The sequence below is a fragment of the Alternaria triticimaculans genome (genome assembly GCF_023758025.1).
Source record: "Alternaria triticimaculans strain BMP 0046 chromosome Unknown scaffold_3, whole genome shotgun sequence".
NCBI classification, from domain to species: domain Eukaryota; kingdom Fungi; phylum Ascomycota; class Dothideomycetes; order Pleosporales; family Pleosporaceae; genus Alternaria; species Alternaria triticimaculans.
The window spans coordinates 1,399,555-1,426,220 of record NW_026055960.1 but is presented as its reverse complement, the minus strand read 5'-3'; the positions used below and the strand labels follow the sequence as shown (position 1 = coordinate 1,426,220).

Sequence of the window (26,666 nt, the reverse complement as noted above, 5' to 3'; positions counted from 1 at the left end):
AACAGGATGCGCGTATCACTGGCCGTACCGGTCTTGCGTGCAGACGCAGACATGCAGCAACGTCGTCCCCTTTGAGCGCCTTGTCTCGCGTGGTGGCTGACTGAGATGGGGGCAGGCGGCGCCATCGTCGCCCACGACAGAGTGCATGCAGCTGCTCGCCGCGTGCTGAAGACGTCCAGGTCGTCGCAGCGAGCCTCTTCCGGCGGGCCCATGGCGTGGTAGCGGGCGGTCCCCTTTGTCGGCGTGCGGCGCTCAGAGACCTAGTCGTCGGCAGCGTCTCACCGTAGACAGGGGGCGGCAGAGGGCAGGGATGCCTCGTGGAAGCCCTTGGCCAAATACTTTATTCCCATGCGTTGGTGGCCGTGCATGCCGCCATGTGTCTCGTATGCGACTAGGAGGCCGCTGCGGTTAGTGCCTTTGTCATGGCCCAGCTCCAGGGCTAATTCGGCGCCATGCTAGGCCATCTTAGCTGTCTTAGGAGGGCGGTGTGAGGGCTGTTCAAGCGGCAGAAGACTCAGTGGTCACGGACCCCCAGACTGTGAAGGCCAATCCCAGCTAGGGTACCCACACATTGCCCTTCAGTGAGGTCCGCGATTTGATTCTCCGCGACCATCTTCTGCTCGGCATGCCCTTCCAGACGACATCTCTTCTCCCCTTGACTGCGTCTGTCTCCTCTGTGCCTGACAGCCTGAGCCCTCCCACCAGCGAGCCCCTCCACCCCCGACCCGACCACCACCACCACCAAGACCCAGACCGACTGCCTATCGCACCTGCCTCCGCCGGCTCAGACGCACCTTCCGCGACTTCTTCAGCGAGCAAGAACAGCCCGCCCCCGCCTTCCTCCCGTGCCATCAACCACGCGAGACGCTACACCCTCTCCCGCTTCCCTCTCCTCCGCAAAGGCAGCCGCGAATTGAGCAGGACGCCTTCCACCACAAAGAGCCCTGCCGAATCGCCCTTTTACGCTACAGGTGCACCACGCTCCTCGCAGTCTCTTGCGCGTGGGCCCGATCTTTCTCCCGCACGCGAGCCCGCCAGCCCCCACGACGACGGCGACGTCATAGCTGAAGAGGCGGAAAACACACACCGATTGCCAGACAGGCCGAGAGCAGGCAAGCCCGACAAGATGCATCAAACAAGTTCGCGGTTACTCCGCATGACGGACGATGAGCGGCCTTTTACAAGGGTGAGTACAACCATCCAGCAACTTTTTGAATCCGCCGAGATCGGCCCAGCCCATAATTTCGTTACCTCCGTCACATCCCATGGAGCCGGATTTCCTAGTAGGTACTATTCCTACGAGACAACAGCGACCACCTGGGGAAAGCTTGGGAAGTTGGTCACAATAACCACTATGATCCACTTCCAAAAGCCACCAAAGAGCAAAGGGGCCACCCTTTTGAAGCTTGCGCAGAACCACTGAGCGATCAGCTGCGACGAGCAATATCTCATATTCCCGAGATATCCACATGTCTATGTATTGGCGGAGGTCTGTTGTAGTACTGGATTTACTGCGTGCTTTTTCGGACCGATTTGAATTTCCACCGGGAATGCCGCGTGCTCGGAATGCGCCCGCAATCTGACACCTGCGTTGTGCCTTGGAACTTCCCGCAGCCGCTGCTATAGCAGTACCAAATTCTGAGCATGGGCAAGAATGTTGCTAACACATCAATTCAGGACTTCAAGGACCTCTTCTCGACGCTTATGGTTTCGCTTCCCCTCACAGCACACCGCGTTCGCTTTAGGATGATCGACTTCACCTTCACTTCGGATGAAGCAATTACCAACCTTGGATCCCTCAAATTCTCTCAGTCCAATCGCATGCCAGACCCCAAGGACTCATCACGTGTCGTCACGACGACCACTACGACCACCTTCTCAATGGCCAAGGAGATGGCTCGCTCCGTTTGCCAGAAGTTTCTTGAGGCTAAATTTGTTGAGTCGGTAGAAGGCAAGACAGATTTCATGAACAAGAGCTCGGTCTGGCAACTCACGCCCAAGGGCATTCACATTCTGGAGCGCTTTTGTACCCGCAACGGCATCGCTTCAGCCCACGTCAAGGCTGTCATTGAGTCTAACAGGAACCCGAGACAACTGGTTGTTCTCGAGCGCAACACTGAGACCGACAAGCTTCATCATGATGAACAGACGGTTGAGATCATCTTTCGCCGCTTTATCGGTACCACTGCCAATGAGACCCAGTCAGATTCTGACTCGATACATGAGTTTTCAAAGTGTGATGTCGGGGTCAAGCTTGTCAAACACCGACCCACTTCTCAGCGCCAGTTTGAGTACACCTTCAACGGACGCAACGCCGCACAGTGGTTGATGGACTGCTCAACCATGGTTGACCCCCGTGAAGCTATCGAGGTCGGCTCGCTATTCTTGCAGCTCAAACTTATTGCCCCAGTCGACCCTCGCAACTCAGAACACCAGTTCCAACCGTCAAAGCAGGTACACTACTATATCACCAATCACGGCGAGCGTGTCGCCGGCTGGCTCCTCGAGGAAGTTCCATCAGGCGGAGATGTAGCAGTCAAGTCAAGAGATGGCGTTGCCCGCGACTCCAACAGCAACCGTACCAACGTCATCATCCGTAACCCTTCATGGCGTCTATTGTACCGCGAGTTCCTCAAGGAAACCATGTGCGAGGAGAACCTCTCTTTCTATCTTGAGGTTCAACAGTTCAACAAGCAATATCGGGACGCTATCAACGACAAGGGTGATAACAAGGTCGAAACAATTCGGGAGACACTTGCTGCCGCATACGGTAAGACTGAACACGGTCCAATTTACAGACAATCTCTAATCAATCTCAGGTCTGTACAATGCTTTCTTGGCTCCCGGCTCTCCGAATGAACTCAACATCGACCACAGTCTTCGCACACAGCTGGCTACTCGCATGACTCGTGCCGTTGGCGACGATGCAGCCATGTTGCAGAGTCTTAACGAAGTCGCCTCCTTATTCGAAAAGGCTCAGCAGTCTATCTTCAAGCTGATGTCTAGCGTACGTGCTAACTTCCACATTTGTGATTGTGATGGGTTGCTAACCTCGCCACAGGACTCTGTGCCCAAATTCGTCAAGCATGCCAAGTACGGCCCTCAGCTCCGTGGACTTGATGCCGCCGCAGCGTCTGCCTACGTTGCTTCGCCCACTGCCACCCGATCATAGAATGAATATCGCGCCACCTTCACGACCGATTCTGAATCTCTCCGCAAGATAAAACGACGACGATATGCGAGTGCTGAACCATCTCAGGTCTAATCGCCTTAGTTGGATAGCTGGCATCACTTTCTTGGTGCATTTTTCTTTCGGCTCATCGACCTCTTCTCCTACTCCATTGCATCGAGTCATAGACTGCGGCGTTTTTGGGGTTCCGGGCCAAAACATTAGCATCGGGTGGTCGTTTGTGGAACTGTTCCTCTTTCCTTAGACCTACTCGACCTTCTGTTTACCTTTGTTGTCATTTCTTTTCTTTCTTCACCTAGGCGGTTATAGCGGGATGGCGATCTGCGAGCACTCGTCACGAAACGTTTCCAACAACTGAAGCTGGAAGCTGATCTCTTTTTCTTCTTTTCCCCAACCGATACGAAAGTTTAAGACCGAAATTCGCAGTAGGTTACCCAGATCACTCATCTGAGGTAACCACGCGCGGCTGTATTCCGGCTGTTATTCCCGTAACTTTTACACTTTCCGACAAGCGAGAGTCTCAATGAGGATGATTGGGTCGACATAGCCACGGTTCTCTCGCCGAGTCTTTTGTCAGTTTAGGTTGAGGAAGGGTGACCATGATGTTGGATGTGGGGAAGGCACCCGTACGACAGACGAAGGCACTTGATTCGCATCGGACGGACGATGCGATGCGACTGAACCCTAGCGCACCCTAATAGGAGGTTTCCGATGATACCCTCATGCTATAGAAGAACTCATAACGATACTACACACTTTGTCTTATTGCTGGTAACGACGTCAACGCAACTAATGGGCTCAATAGTCGCAAGCCATGGCATGCCTGCATTGTTGGACTGCACGGCCGCCTTACCTCAGCTTCCGCATTACATAAACATGTGCACCACCCTCGTGAAAACATCGACCACGCTCTTGCAAGTCTGGGCCCAAACTCTTTAGCATCCCCTAGCGCTACCCCCTCTGATCCAACATCGCAGTTACCTTCGCAGCAGCACGACCGGACATACCCTGCCTCAGCATCTGTCAGAAGTCAGGACGCAGGACTTGAGCGGACTTCGCGAATCATGTTGATCAGCGAAAATGCCAGGGGTCTCTGCAGTTAACTCCGAAAGCTACTTCTGTGGGCTTTGCTGGTAGGCTGGTGACATCGATGGAGATCACCGAAGATGTGGTGCGTTGCTGGCGCAGGCGATGTGCTCCGGGGTCCGTGGTTGGTGCGGAGGAAGACCGGGGAAGCTGTTTGGCGGAGGGCAAGGCTACGTATCGGAGCTCGGTGCCGAGAGTCGTTGTCGGAATTCGCTTTCGGCGAAAGCTCCGAAAGTCGAACGAACGGAAGGTGTACGTGAGATGGGGTGTTCATGCGGTGATAAGGTTCAAGGGGTGAGAACTGTCATACTATCAAAGTGAATGCAGGGTACGCAACGGCGATGCCAGCAACTTGGTAACATATTGAGCCAAGCCTTTATTATCTATTTCTACCGTGATATGATTGTCGGGTACTCGTGCCTCGATGCCGAGCTCAGATCTACAAGGCACATGCATCAGAAGCGATCAAAACGCCGGTACTTACTGAGTACGTCAGCCATCTGCATCCTCCGCTGCATAGTCAGCGTTTGCGACTCGACTTCGGAACAACCCTCTCGGGCCGGTGACCATCGTGCATCTCCGACCGCATATAGCCGTGTAGTGGCTTTCAGTGGGTTGCAGATTAGGTTTGTTAGATAGGGTTTTCTTAGAACAAACGGCGCAGTTCCCATGGAGTTTGGTGTACTCCGCCGTCGTGGTCTCCTCGGTCAGATGCATGTGATGCAGGGGAATATACATGGATTGCGGATGACTAATTCCGTCTCGAACGGCCGTGGTTGCGTCTCGCATTTGATGTATGTGGCAGGTGGTAGCGTTTTGTCCCCATGAACCCTCCGACAAGTCCACGAGCATCCTCTTCTGTCCAGTGTGAAAAGGGGGGACCCTGCATTGTGTAGTTAAAGTTTGAAATGCCACATGGTCATGCTGGGTGGCAGAAAACGTGCACTCGGTCCCGAGGATGTGGTAAGTTTTGCAAGCGTCGCTGTGTAGGATAGAAGAAGAGACTCGAATGTCAGTGGCGCTAAGCTGACTCCACAGATTACTCATAAAGTGTAAGGTGAGAAGGTAACGGGAAGTTTCTCACCTGTGCATGTGAATTCAGAGAAACGTAGATATCGTAGCGGTCTTGGATGTTGGGACAGAGCAGTATGCGACCTGCGCGTCTGCTGTGCGTGTACGAATGGAGGCCTGGTGGAGATAGACATACCACTGGATTTGATGGGCAGGGTCTTCACTCGCTCCGTCATCGATGCCATGCATGGCTAGTTGTTGCTTGTAGCGCCAAACATCTAGGCCCGCGGACTCCGATGCTTCTTATGGTACGACGCGTAGTCGCGATCGACAGGTACACTTTCCCCGTCGAGCAAGCCTCTGCGAACCGAGGCATTTGTGGCTTGTAACGAAGAAGGCTTGTGTCTCGCGGGAATCGCGGGATTTGATGCTACATTCGGGGTAGGGAGGTAATGACGTCCTAGAGCTAAGGAGGTAGTGCGGAAGGGTTCCATGGGTGGAAAGAAGGTTTCGGCATGCGGTATCTTGGGCCGAGGCAGATCGGTTGACACGAGACAAACCTTGGAACCTTGGAAGCGTCGCGACCACGTGAGCTGGCGTGTTCGCGTTGCGCGTGGCATCCAGTCCGTGCGCTCTGTTTTCGGGCCTGACGCGATCCTCGAGACTGTTGCGATAGCGGCAATTAGGCACCAACATACAGTCAACACCACAAAATACCACCGGATCTCAGTCACGCATCTCAGGTCCCTTGTCCTCGATCGCTTTCAACTCGCTTTCCCGCACATACCCCCTCTACACCTCGACACCATGGGCCCGGCGCCGCCCAACAGCCAGATGGCTCCTCTGCCTACAAACCTGCCCTTCCGGCTCGTGAGTAAAACAATCGGGCAAGGCGCATATGCCTCGTACGTCGTAATCTGTCCTCGTCGAATTTTGGGAGTCATTCGCTCACGGTAGATCTCCAGCATCCGCAAGGCCGTCCCGCACAACTCGCCCAAACCCGTCATCGCGATCAAGTTCATCAACAAAGAACATGCCCTCAAGACCGGCCGCCTCACTCCGAAACAAATCAAGATGGAAGTCGTTCTACACACACATCTCGGGAAGCACCAAAACATCATACACTGCCTAGGGTCTGGCGAGGATGCGCTATGGACGTGGATCGCCATGGAGCTGGCTGAGGGCGGAGACTTGTTCGACAAGATCGAGGCGGACGAAGGTGTGGGCGAAGACATTGCGCATCTCTACTTCACGCAACTGGTCAACGCCGTGACATATATGCACAGCATGGGTGTTGCGCATCGAGACATCAAACCTGAGAATGTGTTGCTGAGCGCCGAGGGTGATCTCAAACTCTCCGATTTCGGGTTGGCAGCATTGTTCAAGAAGGACGGGCAATTGCGACTCTGCAACACTGTATGTGGCTCGCCGCCCTACATCGCCCCGGAAATTGTATCAGGGAGGCGGAGCAAGAGGGCCGACATGCTGGACACCGGCTACGCGGCCAACATCTGCGATGTCTGGAGTTGCGGTATTGTCCTCTTCGTCCTCCTAGTTGGCAACACCCCTTGGGATGAGCCAACCAAACGTTCTGCAGAGTTTAAGGAATACGTCGAAACTGGGGGACACACTACTGATGAACTCTGGAGCAAGATCCCAGCGGAGCTACTCAGTCTGCTCCGCGGCATGCTGAAAGTTGACCCGAAAGAGCGCTTTACTCTCGATGAGATACGCACACACCCCTGGTGTACACGCAAGAACCCCTACTTGACCGCAAGCGGCCGCAATGCGAACCCAGTAGGATTGGCGACACAGATGTTGTCGCAACTACGCATCGACTTCACAAGGCCGCCAACGCAGTCACAAAGAGAGTTCTCGCAAGATGCAGACGAAGATGGCGATGCGATGGACATAGACACTGACACAGACCCTCGTCGCTCAAGCGCTGTAAACTTCCTCTCCTCCACACAACCCGAGACTCCATCGGCAGAAACACCCTTCGACTGGGAGCGACCCCCACGTCTCGCCTCTCACGACGGCATCTCCGCCTCGCAACCTGTTACAATACCCGACAACCGTCCTATCAACCTGAGCTCTACGCCCTGTTTATCACAGCTTCCCTCATCGACACAGGACATGCTATCGCAGGACCCATCCATGACACAATTCAGCTCGACTCCAGGTGTGCCTCTGACCTTTACACAAGCAGCTCGAAAGTTCGCCGATATTCTTCCATCCTATTCTCTGGCACGTTTCATCTCTCCGCATAACCTTGGTCTACTCTTGCCTCTACTCCTTACAGCTCTGCACCGACTAGGCGTCCCTTCACCGACCTTCACCGAAACGCAGATCGAGGAAGCGGAAAAAGCGGGGACAGCCTCTATACGGGTAAAGATGGCGGATGGACGACGACAAGGCTTGAACGGCCATATCGTCATCGAAAAGGCCGTCTACGATGGAAGTGCTTACTGGGAGGTGAGATTTGTCAAAGCTAGTGGAGATCCTTTGGAGTGGAGAAGGTTCTTCAAGAACATGGTGCTTTGTGTTGGAGATGTTGTGCTGCGGCCCAACTAGGCCAGCCTGGAAATGGAACGTGAAGCACGATAGATGACGATATACCCCTGGTTATATAATGATGGGATGGGGACATGGGGGTTTGGTATCATAGATTAATTGCAAGTTCAACTTTGGTTAATACTGCAACTTCAAGAAGTGCAATGGTATTAGGTGTCGCAATGTATAGGAAAAGAATTAGGCGAAGTTGCTATGAACATTGGAACGCGAGGGCGGAAACACCACAGCCTATCTACAGCATCATAGCGCTGACGATAGCAGCAGCGGTAATCACCAAGCCACTTACTCCTGCAATGCTCGCAGCGCTTTCGTCATCCCCGTTTCCACTGCCTCCGCTTCCGCCTCCATTTCCCTTAGGTTGATCCTCCGCCTTAAGCTCGCCCGGACCGTATGCCTTGAAGCCTCCGGAGATGGAACTCGCATGTCCCGTAGAGCCCTCGACACACTTGCTGTCGTCCTGGAAGGCGTCCCAGGCTTGCTTCCAAGCAGCGTCAGGATCAGCGTAGGTGGTCGCAGTGTAAAAGATCTTGCAGTCACTGGCTTCGTAGATGTACTGCAGAGGCGTTCCTGAAGCATCGCCTTTTCGGACCTGGTCTTGGGACTGAAGGCGCGATGATCGGTCTCCGGCGCGTGTAAGTACTTGCGGGACGTTGGCGACGGCAGAGAGGGCGGCGTCATTGTCGGAGTAGGCCGATAGGGAAAGGGCGGTGCTTATGTTCAATGCGACTTGGGCGTACTGTTGCCAGAAAAACAGAGGCGTTACTTCTAAATCGTGGTGTACCATGTCAGCGCACGTCTCATGTGTAAAGCTTATAGGGATGTTACTTACCACCACCCTTTGATCCGGTCACAGTTTGGATGGGCTTGTTCTCTGGACGGCCACCGACTGTCACTGCCTTGACACCGGCGATGTTCTTGAGCTCTTCGTGGAAAGAAGCGCAAGATGAACCACATAGGGCATCGGTGTACATGACGACGTTCTCCGCCTTGAAAGGGGTGGGACGAGTGCCGTTCGTGAAATACCAGTCTGGGGGAAGGATGGACACTTGATCGGTGTAGTTGTACCGCATCGTCCTGGTGAATGAGTCGCCGTTCAATTCGACCGGACCATCAAAGTCATCCCAGCCTTTGAAGTCGGCCCCGTCAGCATTGCGGAAGTGCCACCATGACCAGTATCTGTACATGGAACCCTCTTCTATGCTCTCGTTGAGCAATGAGGCATACTCATTAGCCTTGGCGGAATCACTTCTGATCTCATTGACCGCATCGCCAATCTTAACAAAGGCATCATTAGCCCTGTATCGCTGTCCAGAAAAAGGCTCCATTTCAGGGAACAGCTGTATAAATGCGTCAAGAAGTAAGTTTGTGCTGCCGCCGCCGTTCTCGCGCAGATCGATGATGAGTTTCTGCTTGTTCTCGCTCATGCATTGACTGAGGAAAGAAGCAACGGTTTGCTATATGGCGGAGAAGATGACGTCAGTTCATATCTGGTATGCACGCTGTGTATCAATGACTTACCTGGAAATCCGTGCCGAACTCACTTTCGGTCAAGTCGGAACCCGGGTTACTGAAAGATATGATCTTGAGGACCGCTATATCATCATAACCTTCTCCACTGAGGAAAGCACCAGCAACAACTCCATTCGAGTCTGCTGCAACAATGTTCTCCGCATAGGAACCAGGGGTGGTTCCCATCGTCTGTCGTTTGTTTCGGCTTGTGCCGAGAGGGATTCGAGGAACTGGTCCGGGAGCACTAGGTGCGACAATGTGGTCGAACACAGAAGGTAGCTTGGGTTTTGGAAGAGCGACATCGGAGGAATCAGAAGTACCCTTTGTGCTAGCTGAGAGAGGTGAATCGGTTGAACCGACGCAGAAGGTGTCGAAGAAAGATTGTCCATCAGTTATGCCAACGAAGCTGCGATCTGTGCTAGCTCCGTTCGGAACGGAAGCTGTAGAGCCATTTGCCCAAGTGATATCAGTGCTAGGGCCATCGTATTTCGTTTGATCCATAAACGCGCCAGTGTTATCCGTGTCTCCCTTTGCCAGCATGTTGTTGAGTAGTCCATCGGAGTCGATGTACTGTGACCAGGAATTAGACGTCAGGAAGTCGTATGGGTTCTGACCGTTGATTTCCGTGATCTCGGAAACATCTGAGCTACCCTCGGCTACACTTGCAACATCATCAGCCAAATAGAGCTTTGGAAGCGCTTTGCCATCCTCGGAGATGGACGCAACATTGGCCTGTCTGAAGAATGAGAACACCTGAAGTATATCAGGCCGGTAGTTGAAGTGGAAATTTCCGGTCCGGATAGTGATGTTTTGGATGGCGAGTTGAACCGCATATTCGCTGGAGAAAGAATCGAGGTTGTTCTTTACGTTGTCCAGTTCGGCTTCGATATCCAGGGGTCCGAACTCCCAGTCATCGCCAGGTTTCTTCAGCCATACGAGTTCAGACTGGAACTGCCAAAGCTCCTTTAGCTCATCGATCAGTTGAGAGTTTCCTTGGACGTCAACTGGGACTGAATCCAGACAGTCAAACGCGGCCTGTGCCTCGATACTCGTCGATTCCTGGAGCTGTGACGCAACACTCGCGCATGGCTCAGAGGAGGAGGATTGCGCTGCGACGAGTGCTGTTGAAGCCAGGAGTAGTGTATTCTTCAGCATAATGATGTGTGTTGGCCTCGAGGCCGGTCTCGTCCAAAGAAATAGGAAGGATTATTGGACGACGCACGAGCAGTGAATAAAACAAAGTACACTGCTCAACAAGATAGTACAAGACCCACGTGGCCGAGAGGGAAGTGACAGCCGAAGTGTTGGGAACTTCAAAAGCTGGTGATGTCTCAGCTGGAAGACTGCAGGATGTTCCGACCTGATATAGGAGTATAAACGAGTAAACGAGCAAAGGCGCACCCTGAAGTGCTTTACCTTCATCGGTCTAGGCTTTCGGGAGGCCTGAGCCGCAATCAGATGGATGAGTGATAGCGCCAGGATCTCCGCAATCGACACCCGCCTTTGAGTTAGCTAGCCTGCTAGTAGGGCTGAAAATCTACAGCCTACCAATAAACACCGCTCAGCTGCGAGCTATGCACCGCCCATCCGGTGTCCACAGCCCATCTCTGCACCATGGAACAATGCAAGCCATTGCAAAGCGCATTGCGGGCGCGACATTATGTCTTGGCTCAAACACACAAGTGCATCGAGGCGTTTACTGAGGGACGTGGATTGGAATTGCGCGAGACCACAGGCGAGTCCAACCGCCAATGAGATCATCAAACGCCAAGTGCAATAGCTTTTTCTCGCATGTTTATGTCGCTTTTTGCTGGTGTGCCACCGCACAGCAGTAGCGCGCCAAGCATGGCTCAGTAGCATGCAGTATTGAGGGTGAGGCGCGGACGAGTATCCAATGCAGCATGGCGCTTGCATGGCTAGGCGAGCGACCAGAGCTATTACGGCCACCGGTCAGGGTCCACCAGACATATTCTTGACAAAAGATGGCAAGCTGTGAGAACAGCCAGAGTTTGTGGAAATGTGCAATATTCAGATGTTGAGCGTAATGGATGAATGTTGCTGTTCATGTTACGTTCTGTAACGTCAACATGCCCCTGAGGTCGTGCCAAGACCTCCACGTTTGACAGGTACATCTCATGTCGTGCACGCAGTTCAACCACCACCTCTCAAAATTTACCGCATTTAGAAACATGACGAATCGGATCTGCCTAGCGGAAGGCTTATTGTACGGGATGCTCGTTGCATCATCTTGAGGTAGACTACAAGCTCAACGGGATACCATTCATGGGTAAGTGCCATCTGATGCTCACCCGAACCCGCCAACACTAGTCCCGATCCCCTACCGGCCTGCGCAAATCTTGAGACAGTGCGTAGTACATGGCTTGATATGGCTGCCTCCCGAGGTGCAGGACAGGTCAGAAGCTGAAGTATCAGGCAGCCGCCATATTCGGCCCGTCAAATACGAGATCGCTGTTTGGCAGGGTGAGGACACTAGACATACAATTCGGCCCCCATCTGTGACGATATTCCACCGCCTCATCAGGCCCTCAGGCACCAAGCTGAAGCAGCTGATCAAATGATCGGATGCCTGACTGAACCGACTTTGCGACGTGGTCGACGATCCAAGGGTGTGTCATAACGTCGTCAAGACTCATCCGCTTCTCAGCATCCAAATTGAGCAACTTTTGCGAAGTCAGTACGGCTTTGTTGTGAGCACACATAAGGCGAGAGGGTGTCACTTACCTCGCGAATCAGCTCCTCCGCGCGCTCGCTGACATGTCCTGGGAACTTGATGCCTTTACCCTTGAAGTTCGCAATCTTCTTTTGTGTGCTCTTCATGTCTTTCATCTCGAATGGCGGCTTACCCACAAGAAGCTCGTACATCAAGACGCCCAGACTCCACTGGTCGATCGCCTTCGTGTACCACCCTCCGCTCATTCCGGGCTTGAGCGTCATGACCGCAACCTCTGGGCTTAGGTAATCTAGTGTGCCGCACACCGTTGATCGGAACCCTGACTCTGAGTGTACGGAGTATCCAAAGTCAGCAAGCTTGATCTCGCCGTGGAAACCAAGTAGTATGTTTTCGGGCTTGATGTCGCGGTGCATGATGTTTTTGCTATGCATGTAGCGCAGTGCGGACGTGAGTTGAGCGATATAGACGGCTGTTTGGTGCTCTGTGAACCTACCCTTGGGCTGCTTGTTCATCTTCGAGTAAAGACTGCCACCCGGAGCAAATTCGAGCACAAGGTATATCGATTCGTCGTCGTGAAACCATGACAGTAACTTCAAGATGTTCTTATGCGCGAGGTTTTGATGGATCTCTAGCTCGCGGCGTATCAACTTCTCCTCTTCTTGTGTTGTAGCCTGCGCTTTTGATATGATCTTGAGAGCGCACACGTAATCTGTCGCGAGATGACGGGCGAGGTATACGCGCCCAAATTTCCCACGACCAAGCGTACCGCCGACTTCGAAGTCGCGCGCTGTGAGCGAAGGATGGGGATCGGAGCCGGTGGATAGGATTGATGACGCTGCGGGGTCGCTCCGCAGTTCGTCGCTGGTGGAGGAGACATTAAGGCCAGTAGCGGGCTCATCGATGACGGAAAGTCGTTTTGCTGTTCGTTGGAGACGCTCTCGCTCGTCGACCGTCTTGCTCCTCGTTCCTGGTTTGGTAACCTTCGGTTGTTTGGTTGGCCGGAGAGCGTTGAGCTTCGCTTTCGTGTTCTGTATCTGCCCACATGTCAAAAGCAAACACCAAGGTGAGAGAAGCGATTACTTACCGACGACTTCAAGGTTGCAAGAACAGAACTAGAATAGGTAGCGCTCGGGGAGGCTGGGACATCTGCGTTTGCTGTGGACTTGCTGGGCGCCATGTTGTTCTGCTGGCGGTAATCGTCAGGCTGACAGTTCATGTTATTGTGATCGAGAACTTTGCTACACTCCATAAAGTGAAGGCGCGTAAATGACGACATCGCGCTCTCATTGCTCTAGTTTCAGTCTCGTTTGGTTCTTGTCACCAGGTGAACGAAGGTCTCAGTTTTCGCAACACCGACCACCACAACAAACGCTCAACGCCCATCACCGTCACTGTCAACATTGCAACATGGATTTCCTCACCTCTGATATAGTATAACTGGTAGCCTCTGGTATAAAGACGTTGACTTTCAAGAGTTATTCATCAAGACTCGAGTCCGGCCTGGCGCCGTTGGGCATATCGCCTGCTCAGCTCGCTAGGTCAAGGTCGCCGATTCGAGCATCGACAAAGACAGAAGCGAGACAGCACAGACCGTGGTCTGGTTTAAGAAATTAAGGAGGCTGTCAGCATACGGTGCGTGAGAGGGGCACCTATCTAAGTTCTGTCTTTTTGCTCTTTTGTGTATGCCATCTTTTTACTCACGTGAAGCAGTATGCCCTCTCTCTTGCTGCGCCGTTCTGTGCTCGGGTATGTATGCGATGGCGTAGCACGATGTGGCTTGAATCCCTGACATAGATATTAGTATTTTTCTAAGCAGTAGGGACTCTAACCGTACAAGAAGAGTGCATGTGAGAAGCTATCACGGCAGCAGGCCTAGCCGCTGCTCAACCGCTACCACAATCTCCCTCCAATCTTTCATCGCGCCGCCACCAATGTCTCCACACGCTAGCTCTTTCTCCATAGGTTGCAGTACCTCATACCAGCCTCCATTCTTTACTCCCCACTCTTCTTCCAGCACATGCAACTGTTTCTTGGTGATGGGCTGGAACCACATAGCGGTATTCATGCTCGGAGCGACCACTATCCTCTTCTTCTGTATGCCGCCATCTTCTTGCGGCCATTGCACGCCTGGTATACTCCTCACTGGATCGATCAGACCTGTGGTATCCCATGCGCGCGCGACGGACAGCAGGAGGTTGTCTGACCAACCCTGTGTGATCTTGGCGAGTAGATCGGCACTCAAGGGTGCAATGACCATGATGTCTGCCCATCGCCGTAGCTCAATGTGGAGGATCTTATTGCCTCGGATCCATGGCTCTCTCCACTCGTCCTCGTCAAAGTATACTCCATCCACGTTCGGCAACGCCTCTATCTCCTCTATCGAAGGCTGCTCCCCGCTCTGGCCTTGCAAGAAGTTGGTTGCCGCAGCCGTGAAGACAAGCCGTATTCGTACGTTCGCGTGTTTCGCAAGCGCGTTGATCATGTTCGGTATCTTGATGGTCGCAACAGAACCTGAGGCGCATAGGAGGACATGGATGGTGTCATCGTGGTGATCGAAGGCGAAAGGGTCTGTCTTGAGCGGGTCGTGGACTTGATGCTGGACGGGTCTGATGTTGAGCGGCTTGAGGTCGCGTACTTCGGCGGTCATGCTGTGCTGCCTTTACTAGATTATCCGTAGGTGTAAGTGCGCGAGCAGATTGTCTGAGGTTGAACGTCGGCGTCGCGTAAGCATGGCGACCGCATTACAAAGAAGGTACCGGGGCATGCATTGGTGGGGGGAGGTGATGTGGTGAGGTTTGACGGACGCTAACTTGGTCATCGGGGAGCTTGGCAGGAACCTTGGGAACCTTGTCGCCTGCCGCGACGTGTGAGAGACCTCCATGCCAAGCGACACAACGTGCAACGCGTCAAATACGGCCTGGATGCCTGATGCTTCACTCCGGACCAACTGGTACCTCCTTCAGGCTTCAGCCATGTGACCGGAGCTCTGGTAGCTTATCTCCGTCTTGCTCCGCCGACTCCAGAGCGGGGAATTTCACGATGCTCAATTCTTCGGACGAACAAACAAATTGCTCACAGAGTCGGCCCTTAGGTTTCAATCTCCGTTGAGGTACTACGTCTCAATGGGATGTGAAGCTACAGTACTCGTGGCAGATGCATAGGTATGATCTCATGCATAGCGGGGTTAAGAAGTTAGTGGCAAGTGAGGTCAATGCGGGTGGGATACCAGCGTCATTGCAATCAGGTACCCGATAATTAAGCTTATTCTACTTCGTCCGTTCCAGTGCCTACTTCACACTTAAAATCAAGTCCATCTTTGTCGAATTGCACAACAACCTGTCTTCTATCTCAACCAAGCTTCATTACTCGATACCACAATGTCTCTGCCCACTGCACCTCTCGGTCGCGATGGCCCTCAAGTCAACCGCCTGGGCTTCGGCCTCATGGGCCTGTCCTCATTCTATGGCAAGCCGAAGCCAGACTCTGAACGTCTGGCAATGCTTGACTTGGCCCATAAGCTAGGCGAACGCTTCTGGGACTCTTCTGATGTGTATGGTTATCGGGTCAATGGGTCTGACAACGGCTAACAGCTATTCTAGTTACGGCGACAACGAAGACTTGATAGGGCAGTGGTTCAAGGCCAACCCCGAAAAGCGCAAGGATATCTTTCTTGCTACCAAGTTTGCTTTCAAGGACTCGATGGGTACAATCGACACTTCTCCAGAACACGTCAGTCAACCTACATAAAGACTGCGGCTGAGACATACGCTGACTTCGTAATCCCACTTTTAGGTCAAAGTGGCCATCGAGAAGTCTCTTCAGCGTCTCGGAATCGAGCAGGTAGACCTTTACTACTGTCACCGCGTCGACCAGAAGACGCCAATTGAGCTCACCGTGCAAGCCATGGCCGACCTCGTCAATCTCAAGAAAGTGAAGTATCTCGGTCTGTCAGAAGTCAGCTCCGAGACTCTACGAAGAGCGCACAAGGTCCACCCCATCTCGGCCGTACAGGTCGAATACTCCCCCTTCGCGCTGGAGATCGAGAGCAAGCAAGTCGATCTACTCAAGACATGTCGCGAGCTTGGAGTGGCAGTTGTCGCCTACTCTCCGCTAAGCCGCGGGATGCTGACCGGCGCCATCAAGAGCCCCGACGACTTTGAGGAAGGCGACTTCCGTAGCTATGCGCCCCGATTCAGTGCCGAGAACTTCCCCAAAAACCTGAAGCTCGTGGACCGCATCACCGAGATTGCAAAGGCGAAGGGTGTTACGCCTGGTCAGTTGACACTGGCGTGGTTGATGGCACAGGGTGACGACATCTTCCCAATCCCGGGTACTACCAAGCCTGAGCGCCTGGAGGAGAACGTCGGGAGTGTGAAGGTTGAGCTAAGCAAGGAGGAGGAACAGAAGATTCGCAAGGCGTGCGAAGAGGCAGAGGTTAGCGGTGGACGCTACCCTGAGAGCTTTATGAAGATGTGCTATGCCGACACGCCGTCGCTGGATGAGTACCGCGATAGTGGTGCGGACAAGACGGGGGCTGGAGGAAAGCCGACCCATACAGCAGATATCATAGGCGGATCATAGAGTACCACGTGGAACAATAAAGCGCAGACAATGTGCTCGACAACATGGAGGATTCCTGGAAATGAAAGCTATATAGATATGCGGTCAATTGGACACTCTGGCCTTTCAACTCTTGCGCCGCATACCAAATGAGTCTGTAGGCTAGGCCGCATAATCGACGACTGACTATGTGATGAATGAGAGAGCGAAGAAAACAAATACTCCGAGAAGTCACCCTACTTCAAAAGCTGGAGGGAAAGATACATTCCATCTCTAGCGTACAGCAAGCCTGACTACGACATCACTTTGCCTCACAAACCCAGCATTGAACGTCTTCCAGGGTCGATCATGAGCCATACGCATGTCGAAACAGCGGAGGAGCTCTGGAACGAGTTTGTGAACTTCCGCCAAGGCAACCTAAGGAAGATGTGTGATCAGTATACCAACAGAAGAGACGATCTTAGTACAATGTATCTCTCGTAGAAAACTTACGTTCTTCCCGATACATGTTCTCTTTCCTGCACCGAACAGCAGCATCCCCCTTTCCATCTCAATTTTTCTGGCCTCGCTCTCTAGCCAGCGCTCTGGTCGAAACTCCAAAGCGTCTTCGCCGAAGAGCTTCTTGTCGTATTGTATTATCTGCGGATTGATACCGACGTGGTATCCAGCCGGGATGTAGACGCCAGACAGGGTAATACCCTGTGCAGGAGCTATACGACTCATGTTGAATCCGGTACTTGGAAAAAGGCGAGAGGCTTCTTTAATGCACGCACTAATATACGGTAGGTGCTTCGTTGATTCCGCGAAGCTGACAGGTGCGCTGAGGAGGTGTTGCTGGGTCTGTAGTTCCTGGGTCGCTTTAGACATGGCATCGGGCGTCCTTATAAGGTAGTATAAAACTGCCCTCAAGTTGACGGCGACAGAATCAGCGCCAGCCATAATACCAGCCCAAGACTCCAGTGTGACTTCTTTGTGTGTGAACCAAGCTTCACTATCTTTCTGTCCCACTTTACGCAGGAGCTGAGCAAGGATGTCTTGACTCTGATCGTCCGCTTCTGCCGAGCGTTGTAGTCGAAGTTGTGTCTGGCGTTTAGCTTCCACCACGGTAGCTTGTACGCCTTTGAACTGCTTCAAATTACTAGGAACACACATGGCGGCCAGCATGATGATGCTGCGCATGTAGGCCGGTGCCGCAGTACTGAAAGCAAGAAGCGGGGCAGCGTTGTGTACAGATTCAATAAAGGAATCCACATGTGTACCTTTCTCCAAGAAACCAAAGGAGTGGCCGAAAAGGATGTGCCCAATTACATCATGAGCAAATAGTTCGAGCCAAAGCCCCAGATCTACCTCTTCGTTTGTTTTGGCAAATTTGTCCAGTCGCACTTTCAACAAGTTTGTGCAATCATCGATCGCATCTTGATGCTTCAGAATGCTGACCATTTGATAGGCAGGCTGAACAATCCGACGATACCTGGTGTGCTTCTCTTCGTCTGTCTCGGTGAAGAGGTCTGCGTGCTCGCTTATACCTCGTGGGCGGAAAGAAACATACCTGCCAATTTAGCAGTCATACACAGCGTGCGTATGGTACCTGTAAGCGTGACTTACCAGTCCGTCTTGGTTAAAGGTTTCTGGGTAGTGTAGATGAGTGATATCGCGTCTGAATCGCTGGAGCTAACTTCGTTTGGAGCAATGCGTATAAGAGGACCATACTGCTCGTGTAGCTCGCGTTGGACAACCTCAAGATCACCGAGAAACATGCGGTACACTGTTGGTAAGTTCTGTGTCAGCATGGTTGGCTGTTGAACAAGCTACTTCCCGAGCTTGGGACTGAAAGCAGTGATTGCAAGTTCGTTGTGGCAATGAGAATGCGGATTGAGGGGGCTCTTACTACTCAGCAATTAGCATTTCTCGTACCGCACGATTTATTGGAGCTTGTGTACCTGAGCCACGTTCGCGAGACGGCAGGCCATAACGGGCCCGGTACACGTGCAAGTGGGTGTAGTGTACGACAATAGACGATCCACATAACCCAGTATGCTGCAAGCAGAAAAAGCATGTTGGTTGCAGAAGGCACTCGAAAAAGTTCGTTCAACGCCATTTTCAATTGTCGCGATTGTGTTGATCAAACCGAGGATGTGCAGTGGGCAGCTGCAGTGTAGGCATCGGACGCTCTTAAGTAGATGTGCCAAGCTTGTGTGCAACCACTCTGTGATGGTGTGTAGGTACGGCAGTTCCCTACGTACCACTGAGAACCCCGCGAACGACATGTGCATATGAATCCTGGGAAGTGCAGTTGCTACCTGGCCATGCACACGCTTGAAGGTGCATAGTGGCGTGAGGAGTCGCGAGGACATATGCGTAAGCACACCGGACGAAAAACCGATGGTATCCATTGAGATTGCGCGACGACGGAACATGATATGGGCATGATAAACGACGAAATCAAGGGCTTGTGAGAGAAAAAGCATAGTTGCAGGGAGAGGCTGGAGTGTGAGGGGATACGCCGGTAGAGGAGGAAGCGGCGCTAGCTGCGTTCAACGGATCGTGGACATGTTGCCGCTTTGGGACGGAATAATCCTGGCAGGCCATCGCGCGATTCCGCTGACCTCACACCCGAGTCAACTTTCCACCACCTGGACATTCTCGTATATTCGCCCTGGACAGCCCCTCACGTCGATAGAGGGATAGCAAGCGGACGCAGCACATCTGTCTGCCCAGCCATTGGCCCCCGACGCATCCAGCAAAAGCACCCGTGCACGTCATCCTCGCGCACTCCTCGACACACTCCAGCGTAGCCATGGGCTTCATCACGGGCTTCGTAAGTGCTGCCGATGGCTTCCAATGACACTAGCTAACCTGTGCAGCTCGGAGGCGTCACACTCACCACAGGCGTCCTCTATCTCAGCATCTCCCTACACACACAAAACCGCATAACACAAGCCGCGCTCCTGCGACAGCAACGCCAAGTCCTCACCGAATTCTACGAGCCCAAGAAGCCAGAACCAGAGCCCACAAGCCGGGAAGCACCCGTCGGGCTAGCCGAGATGGCCAAGGACCGCTGGAACCGAAGCCTCGAGGAGGGCGTGAAGAAGGTCTACACGACAGATTGGCGGAGAGTACGGGAAGAGGCCGAGGACCGGGCGAGCGCCATTATGCAGAAGATTAGGGAGAGCAGCAAATGAGCGTGTGGTCGCGCGTGTATACTAGGAGCAAGTGAAGGCGGCGCTATGGCACGATTGCGACGATACCCCTCTGGCGACTGTACAAATATTCGGGCTTGCAATACGACCAGCATAGATTTTCCGAGTAGTAGGGTAGGCTGCTTGTGCACCATCTCTTTCGTTGCGTCATCCCGTGATCCTGGTCCTCGAATTTCAAGCTACTCCCCACGTTTCCCTCTGATATTGTTCGTTTGCGTCCGCATGGCAACACCGCGCGTTTGCCTAGCTCCCCTCTCACCTCTCAACCAGCAACACCACAACGCTTCGGTTTCGTCTTGAACAACAACGCAGCCGCCTGCGCAACCATGGCGTCCCATGGCAAGGTCATGGACCTCTTCGACGAGCGCTATCTCGAGTTACAAGATGTTGTTGGCAACGTCGAGCCGCTACCCACTCTAGTACCTTATGAGCAGTACAAGGCTCACGCCATCGCCTACCGAATGGACACGAACCATGATATTTTCTTCGCGCTTCTCCAGGACTTCACGGAGCGCAAGGCATTGGAGACGGGCAAGGAGCTGTGGACGTGGTGTGTGCAGTGGGAAGTCAGTCAGACAGCGGCTCGCCAGTCCCTCACGGCATCGCAATCAGCAAAGAGGCCTCGCCTTGACTTGGACCCGCCGAACACCCCTACCGCGCAGAGACCGGCCAGCAACGCGCCTCCGATGACTCTGCATGCTCGTTGTATAGATCCCGATCTCTTGCACGAGGAGGACATGTTGCGCATTCTGGTCGATATCGTGCAGGTCGACAGCACAGTGGTGCCCAACTTCATCGAATTCCTTTACAGGTGGATCGACTTTTACGAAGGAGACGGAAAGGCTCTGAAGGCGGCTCTACATGGCGAGATTCCAAGCTTGTGGGACTTTGAATATCATCCATTTCTTGTCACTCAGGAAGCCAAAAAGGAAATTAATCAAGCAAGAGGTGTCGCCCAAGACAGCGGGAAGGACGGACAAGGCGGTGACACAACCACCCAGATGCGACAAAAGCCCGACCTAGCGGCACTCGAACGCAAGACAGAAGAAAGCGAACGTCTGAAGTACCGCGAAGTACACTTCGGCATCCAGCCCCCAAAGCTAGACGAGCCTCTGCCACCTCTCATCAACGTCCCCCGAGACCAGTACAAGCGAGCCAAGTATTACGAAGCTTGTTTCAAATCGCGACAACGCGCGTTCTTCTTACTAGTAGAAGCAGGAGTCACCGCCCAGAACATGCGAGACTACCACAGAGATCAGACAATGAGCCTGCAGGAGACGCCAAAGCTCGTGGACACAGGCGGCCTCAAGAACTACGAGAAGGACGCAAAACTTGCGCAGGCTTTCAAGTCGCTCAAGGAGCGACATAGGGCAAAGCAATTGGAAATTTCCATCAGCAACAAATTGGCGGACGAGGCTCAGTTTGCTGCGCGCAGTGCTCCTCCCCGAAGTCCATCGGGTGTCCCTCTTATCCCTACCACGACTATTCACGCTCATCGCCCGGATGTGACTGACGGTATATTGCGCAAGATCCAGCAGACCAAAGATGAGGAACTCCAAAGGATCAACATCGTTCCTACACCGCTTGTGGGCAAGATGAAGAGTACGCTGTTCCGAGGTGCAAGAGACAAAGCGGGTTTGCAAGCGATGTTCGCGCGTAGTAGTTTCCCATCGATCCCACGTTCTTCAGGCAACTTTGATGGCGGTAGGTTGAACAACAACAATCACGGCGATGGGAGTACCGATGAAGATTCAGACGACGGCATGAGTGCCCCAAGGGCCAGAATGCGTCTGCTGCCTACACCCTTATTGCCATCGCCTACATCGCTTCCTCGTCCGAACCTCCCATCGCTCAAGACGCTTCCCTGTCCATCCCTACCACCGCCTGCAACGCTTCCTCGCCCGAACCTACCACCGCTACCGCGCCCACCACCTGCGATGACCTCCACTCAACCTCTGAACACGTTCATTCCTGACACGACATTGTTCCCCCACCTGCGACACCGATCAAGCCATGCCGCTCTACCTACTACAGAAGTTGCATCTGCTGCGGAACAGACACTACCAAATGTTGCGGCGCTCATGCGGAATATCACTCCAAATCCCGCAAACCAAATGATAGGGATGCTTAAGCAGCAGGTGAGTCTGGCTGTGAGTCGAGTGATGTCCCAGCAGAATGCCCGAGCTGGAGGGCCTAGTGTGCAAAATCCTCACTCTTATCCTCAACCACATGTTTCTGCGGCGTCTCAAGCTCCAAATATTACTGTGTCTGGACCGCAGTTACCTTCTCAACACCAACTGCCTAGGGGCTTCCAAGGCGGCTTCGGTCCTAATGCTCGACCGCCGCTACCACCTGGATTTGAACACCACCGTCATTCTCCATCTGGATACGGGGCTCCTCCTTCGTTGCCTCCGCCGGCGGGTCTTCCCCCTGCCTGGTTCCAGTCTGCTAATCACCAACCAAACCTGTCTCAGCAGGCTCACACATCATCTTGGCCAACACCACTAGGACGCTCTGATCATGCACCACCACCGGCTTTTGCACAGCGCCTCGCAGCTGCTCAAGAGACACAGGGTCATGCCGCTAGCTATGGTCAGCAACTTTCAGATGCTGGACCACCCTTACCACGGGCACCAGACCTGCCAAGTCTTAGCAGACCAGTTGGTCAGGGTGGATCTGTTCAGCAGCGCCAACTGCCCCCTCCAAATTCTCTACTGGCTCCACCTCAGGCGACTATGCAGCGCACTGCTCCATCTCCACTTCATCTTCGACCACCATCCCCTCTCTCATCATTCGCACCAAGTCTGCTAGCCACCTCTCCCTTTACCACATCCCACCGCGGTATTCCCATCCAAATCTATCTGCCTAAGATCGTCGTACCCGCAAACACCATCGGTCCCGGCGGACTGAAGCTAGGTGACAACGGAGTAGCCGAGACCGACGCCTTCCTCCTTGGATACACACACCCTAAGAGCGGGAAGATCACCCTCAATCGCGCAGTCTTTCTACCCTTGGGCGTGTGGGCCAACGCGCAAGATAGAGTGCGAAAGGGTCACTATCAGGTACTGGAGAGCTATGCAGCACCAAATGGAAGACCTTCAGTACCGCATCGCGCTGCCTATGAGAAGGTGAAGCAAGCCTATGAGATAATGATCGTGGAATCTCCAGCGGCGAGAGAGCGAGAATTGACAAAGAGGTGGAGGGCTAGTAGGGGAAGGATGACGGCGACTCAGAGGGGTGCCGTCTGGGAAGGTTGGGCTGTGGAGGTTGACAGAGAGATCGCTTTGAGTAAGGAGGACAGAAAGGGTGCTTTTGTGCAGAACGCGCTGGTTGATGGAGTTGACGAGAATAGTGATGAGGCTAGGAGGAGGAGGGAGATTGAGGAGTTGCTTGAGACGGATGAGGCGTGGGACTATGAGGAGGACGAGAACGACGAAGACGAAGACGGAGTTGAGCAGGATTACGGAGATGAAATGGAGGAAGAAGATGATGATGAGGGGGATAGCGATGACGACGACGATGATGATGATGAAGATGAAGAGGACGGTGGGGATGAGGATGTGTATATGGACGGCTAGGCTCAGACTCATGAGATACGACAGCGTTTTGGAGCTGTTCCTAGGGATGATCCATCTAGAAGCTCATTTTGAGTTCTCATCTCTCCAACAAAGCTAGTCTAGATACAGCGTCCACCATCCACTTCCAGATTAACTCCTGTAATGAAGCCAGCCTCTTTGCTTGCCATGAAGATACACGCATTCACCACGTCATCCACTTCACCGATTCTGCCCATAGGCACATTGGACGTGAACTTTGTCCTGTTCTCCGGTGTATCTTCCATTCCGGTGAAGGCAGAGAAGAGACCTGTTCCTGTAACAAGGGGGCAAATGGACACGACTCGGATCTGATGGGGCCCGTACTCTGCCGCGAGGCCTTTTGTCGCCTGGAGGGTGTGTAAGTCATGGGAAATTTGATGTAAGATTGAGCCAGGGTTATGGGAAGACTTACATTCCAAATCGCGCCTTTACTCGCGTTATACCATACGAGACCTGGTCTTGGTCTGGTCGCCCCAACACTCGCAATGTTGATGATCACGCCTCCTTCTTTGCGCTCGATAGCTTGATCGACCCACGCATTGCAGCCCAGATAAACACCTTTGACATTGACGTCGAAGACCTTCTCAAACTCGTCCTCCGTGACCGTCGTCGTAGGTTTACTGGTATATGACCAACCAGCGTTATTGACGAGTATATCGCAGCGCCCAAACTTCTCGATGCAAGCCGAGACGGTGGCTTTCCAGTCCGACGTTTTGGTCACGTCCATCTTGTGGAAGGCGAGAGAGGAAGGGTTTGTGGCTGCCGTCGCTTCGCCGCCTGACTGGTTGATGTCGCAGACGAGGACTTTGGCGCCTTCGGAGGCCATGCCTTTTGAGATTCCGGCGCCGAAGCCTGAGCCGCCGCCTGATGGGGTTGTTAGTGAGATGTGAGAGGAATGATGAGGATGCGCTTTACCGGTCACGATGGCAACTTTGCCATCTAGTCTGCCCATGATGAGAGGTTTGATATGTTGCACCTCACGGTGTAAATGTAGGTCGGTCAACTGTATCTCCTCGAAAATATGTTTGAATTGCTAGGGTCGATGTTGAGTCTCAATAGCCAGCGACGATGTTGATGTTTTGATTACAACAGAGCAAAGCGTTCCTGCCTGCCATCTCATGGACCCTGATGTCTGCCACCGGTATCGCATCTCCAATCATCGTCGGTCGCCTAGTCGTTCTTCGGAGTCGAGCACAGCAGTGAGGGGTAAGCGTGGTGCCCCGCATGGAGTTGACGTCGTGTTGGAGGACCACCGAGGTTTGGGCCAATTGGAGACCGTCTCCGCCGACGTTTCGCTGCTTTGAATATCTGCGTCTGCGGCGTCTCTCCGGATCGCCTTTCCTGAAATATCCGGTTGTCGCTGCAGATACGCGCATTGGTCATGTAGGCTATACGCTGGAAAGTGGGGAAGCTCTGTTGTCTGCAAACGCTGATAATGGTGGCCGCGGAATCAACGCGCCTTCCAAGATCGTCTCATCCAGGCAACTTCACTCCACACTCACCAGCTTCGGTCAACGATACGTAGAAACTTAGAACGAAATGGCGTCAGACAGGAAACATGAGCTACCGTTCAAGGTGCGTCAATACGAACTCGTTCTTGCGATTGACTCGTACTGATATATCCCAGCTGAACAACCCAGACTTGCTCCATAGCCTATCCTTTGTGAATGGCGATTGGGTACGAGCGAAATCGGGAAAGACGTTCGAAGTGGTCGGTCAGTCATTGTAGCATATGTACTTATCTGAAAACCGAGATCTGACAGGTGAACAGACCCTGGAACAGGGAAGGCGTGGATAGAGTGTCCTACGAACGATGCATCTGATGTCGACGATGCTGTTAAGAGCTCGCATGCATGTTTCCAGGAGTACAAGAAGATCAGCCCGCGACAACGAGCGCAGATGCTCTACCGATGGGACGCCCTCATCAAGGAGAACAGGGAAGATATAGCGACTATTCTTGTGTACGAGACCGGAAAGCCTAGAGCTGAGGCGTATGGAGAAATCGATTACTCGACAGGCTTCACATGGTGGTTCGCTGGGGAAGCCGAGCGTATTCAAGGCAGTGTCTTCACACCTGCGCTACCAAATAGACGCATCTTCACGATCAAGCAGCCGCTTGGTGTCGCTGTTGCGTTGGTGCCATGGAACTTCCCCATCGCCATGATTCTTCGCAAAGCTGGCGCTGCATTGGCTGCGGGCTGCACGATGGTTGTGAAACCCAGCCCGGAGACACCAATCACTGTTCTCACACTAGCCTACCTCGCTCAAAAAGCTGGATTCCCAAAGGGGGCGTTGAACGTCCTGACCACAGATCTCGACAAGACACCAGAGCTTAGTGAGGCGCTTTGCCGGCATCCGCTTGTGAGCAAGGTCACGTTTACAGGCTCAACGCGCGTTGGCAAGCTAGTCGCTAGGATGTGTGCAGACAACCTGAAGAAAGTTACACTTGAATTGGGTGGCAATTGCCCTGTCCTGATTTTCGACGACGCGAATATCGAGCAAGCGTTAACTCAGATCTTCGCGTTGAAGTACCGACATGCGGGCCAGGCGTGTATTACGGCGAACCGGATATACGTTCAGTCTGGAATATTCGACAAGTTCCTCGAACGCTGGAACGCAGAGACACAAAAGATCGTCGTCGGTCACGGTTCAGACGAGAAGACGACGATGGGCCCAGTGACTACCCCACGGGGTGTCGAGAAAGCACTCGCTCTTGTCGAAGATGCGAAGAAAAAAGGCGCGAAGATTCATACGGGCGGTAAAAAGGTGGAGAAGGACGGTGGCTACTTCTTCGAACCCACCGTCATTACTGGCGTTACGCCAGACATGGACATTGCCAATGAAGAAGCCTTCGCCCCGATCAGTACATTCATCAAGTTCGAGACTGAAGATGAGGCTGTCAAGGCCGCGAACGACACCAGTATGGGCCTCGCATCCTACTGCTTCACAAAGAACGTTGATCGCACCTGGAGACTGTTTGAGAATCTGGAAGCCGGCATGATTGGGCTGAACACCGTAAGTTGACAACGAAGACATCGGAAAACATACTAACATGTGCCAGGGCAACTCTTCTGCTGCAGAATCGCCATTTGGCGGCATCAAACAATCCGGCTATGGCAAAGAGTCAGGAAAAGATGTCGCAGTGAATGAGTATTTGATTACCAAGACGGGTACCTTTACGCTGGAGGAGCAGTCGTGAGATGGTAGGCGCTTTTAGGATGAGGTGACTGTCTCAAGCATATACATCG

At 53.1% G+C, this 26,666-nt stretch overlaps 11 protein-coding genes across 11 annotated transcripts; 6 read left to right on the top strand and 5 right to left on the bottom strand.

The window, feature by feature from the left end:
• Nucleotides 1–625: 625 nt before the first annotated feature.
• J4E78_003166 (uncharacterized protein) lies at nucleotides 626–3,172 on the top strand (the record flags this gene model as incomplete). The annotated part of the gene is made up of 4 exons (XM_049363807.1): nucleotides 626–1,186; nucleotides 1,678–2,770; nucleotides 2,820–3,007; nucleotides 3,062–3,172. 4 exons carry the CDS (start codon nucleotides 626–628, stop codon nucleotides 3,170–3,172), a joined length of 1,953 nt encoding a protein of 650 aa, XP_049224472.1.
• A 2,922-nt stretch (nucleotides 3,173–6,094) lies between these two features.
• On the top strand, nucleotides 6,095–7,861 carry J4E78_003165 (uncharacterized protein; the record flags this gene model as incomplete). The annotated part of the gene is made up of 2 exons (XM_049363806.1): nucleotides 6,095–6,192; nucleotides 6,253–7,861. 2 exons carry the CDS (start codon nucleotides 6,095–6,097, stop codon nucleotides 7,859–7,861), a joined length of 1,707 nt encoding a protein of 568 aa, XP_049224471.1.
• Nucleotides 7,862–8,093: 232 nt separating this feature from the next.
• On the bottom strand, nucleotides 8,094–10,525 carry J4E78_003164 (uncharacterized protein; the record flags this gene model as incomplete). The annotated part of the gene is made up of 3 exons (XM_049363805.1): nucleotides 8,094–8,626; nucleotides 8,691–9,315; nucleotides 9,380–10,525. 3 exons carry the CDS (start codon nucleotides 10,523–10,525, stop codon nucleotides 8,094–8,096), a joined length of 2,304 nt encoding a protein of 767 aa, XP_049224470.1.
• Nucleotides 10,526–11,916: 1,391 nt separating this feature from the next.
• Nucleotides 11,917–13,278, bottom strand: J4E78_003163 (uncharacterized protein; the record flags this gene model as incomplete). Its single annotated transcript, XM_049363804.1, has 4 exons — nucleotides 11,917–12,051; nucleotides 12,113–13,096; nucleotides 13,147–13,217; nucleotides 13,272–13,278. 4 exons carry the CDS (start codon nucleotides 13,276–13,278, stop codon nucleotides 11,917–11,919), a joined length of 1,197 nt encoding a protein of 398 aa, XP_049224469.1.
• A 642-nt stretch (nucleotides 13,279–13,920) lies between these two features.
• J4E78_003162 (uncharacterized protein) lies at nucleotides 13,921–14,709 on the bottom strand (the record flags this gene model as incomplete). Its single annotated transcript, XM_049363803.1, has 1 exon — nucleotides 13,921–14,709. One exon carries the CDS (start codon nucleotides 14,707–14,709, stop codon nucleotides 13,921–13,923), a length of 789 nt encoding a protein of 262 aa, XP_049224468.1.
• Nucleotides 14,710–15,439: 730 nt separating this feature from the next.
• J4E78_003161 (uncharacterized protein) lies at nucleotides 15,440–16,643 on the top strand (the record flags this gene model as incomplete). The annotated part of the gene is made up of 3 exons (XM_049363802.1): nucleotides 15,440–15,612; nucleotides 15,662–15,791; nucleotides 15,855–16,643. 3 exons carry the CDS (start codon nucleotides 15,440–15,442, stop codon nucleotides 16,641–16,643), a joined length of 1,092 nt encoding a protein of 363 aa, XP_049224467.1.
• A 252-nt stretch (nucleotides 16,644–16,895) lies between these two features.
• On the bottom strand, nucleotides 16,896–18,412 carry J4E78_003160 (uncharacterized protein; the record flags this gene model as incomplete). The annotated part of the gene is made up of 3 exons (XM_049363801.1): nucleotides 16,896–17,039; nucleotides 17,115–18,171; nucleotides 18,228–18,412. 3 exons carry the CDS (start codon nucleotides 18,410–18,412, stop codon nucleotides 16,896–16,898), a joined length of 1,386 nt encoding a protein of 461 aa, XP_049224466.1.
• Nucleotides 18,413–19,419: 1,007 nt separating this feature from the next.
• On the top strand, nucleotides 19,420–19,804 carry J4E78_003159 (uncharacterized protein; the record flags this gene model as incomplete). Its single annotated transcript, XM_049363800.1, has 2 exons — nucleotides 19,420–19,440; nucleotides 19,487–19,804. 2 exons carry the CDS (start codon nucleotides 19,420–19,422, stop codon nucleotides 19,802–19,804), a joined length of 339 nt encoding a protein of 112 aa, XP_049224465.1.
• A 344-nt stretch (nucleotides 19,805–20,148) lies between these two features.
• J4E78_003158 (uncharacterized protein) lies at nucleotides 20,149–23,400 on the top strand (the record flags this gene model as incomplete). The annotated part of the gene is made up of 1 exon (XM_049363799.1): nucleotides 20,149–23,400. The coding sequence occupies one exon, from the start codon at nucleotides 20,149–20,151 to the stop codon at nucleotides 23,398–23,400; it is 3,252 nt and encodes a 1,083-aa protein (XP_049224464.1).
• A 98-nt stretch (nucleotides 23,401–23,498) lies between these two features.
• Nucleotides 23,499–24,370, bottom strand: J4E78_003157 (uncharacterized protein; the record flags this gene model as incomplete). The annotated part of the gene is made up of 3 exons (XM_049363798.1): nucleotides 23,499–23,765; nucleotides 23,831–24,282; nucleotides 24,334–24,370. 3 exons carry the CDS (start codon nucleotides 24,368–24,370, stop codon nucleotides 23,499–23,501), a joined length of 756 nt encoding a protein of 251 aa, XP_049224463.1.
• Nucleotides 24,371–24,957: 587 nt separating this feature from the next.
• Nucleotides 24,958–26,617, top strand: J4E78_003156 (uncharacterized protein; the record flags this gene model as incomplete). Its single annotated transcript, XM_049363797.1, has 4 exons — nucleotides 24,958–24,993; nucleotides 25,046–25,133; nucleotides 25,190–26,433; nucleotides 26,480–26,617. The coding sequence occupies 4 exons, from the start codon at nucleotides 24,958–24,960 to the stop codon at nucleotides 26,615–26,617; spliced, it is 1,506 nt and encodes a 501-aa protein (XP_049224462.1).
• Nucleotides 26,618–26,666: the final 49 nt, after the last annotated feature.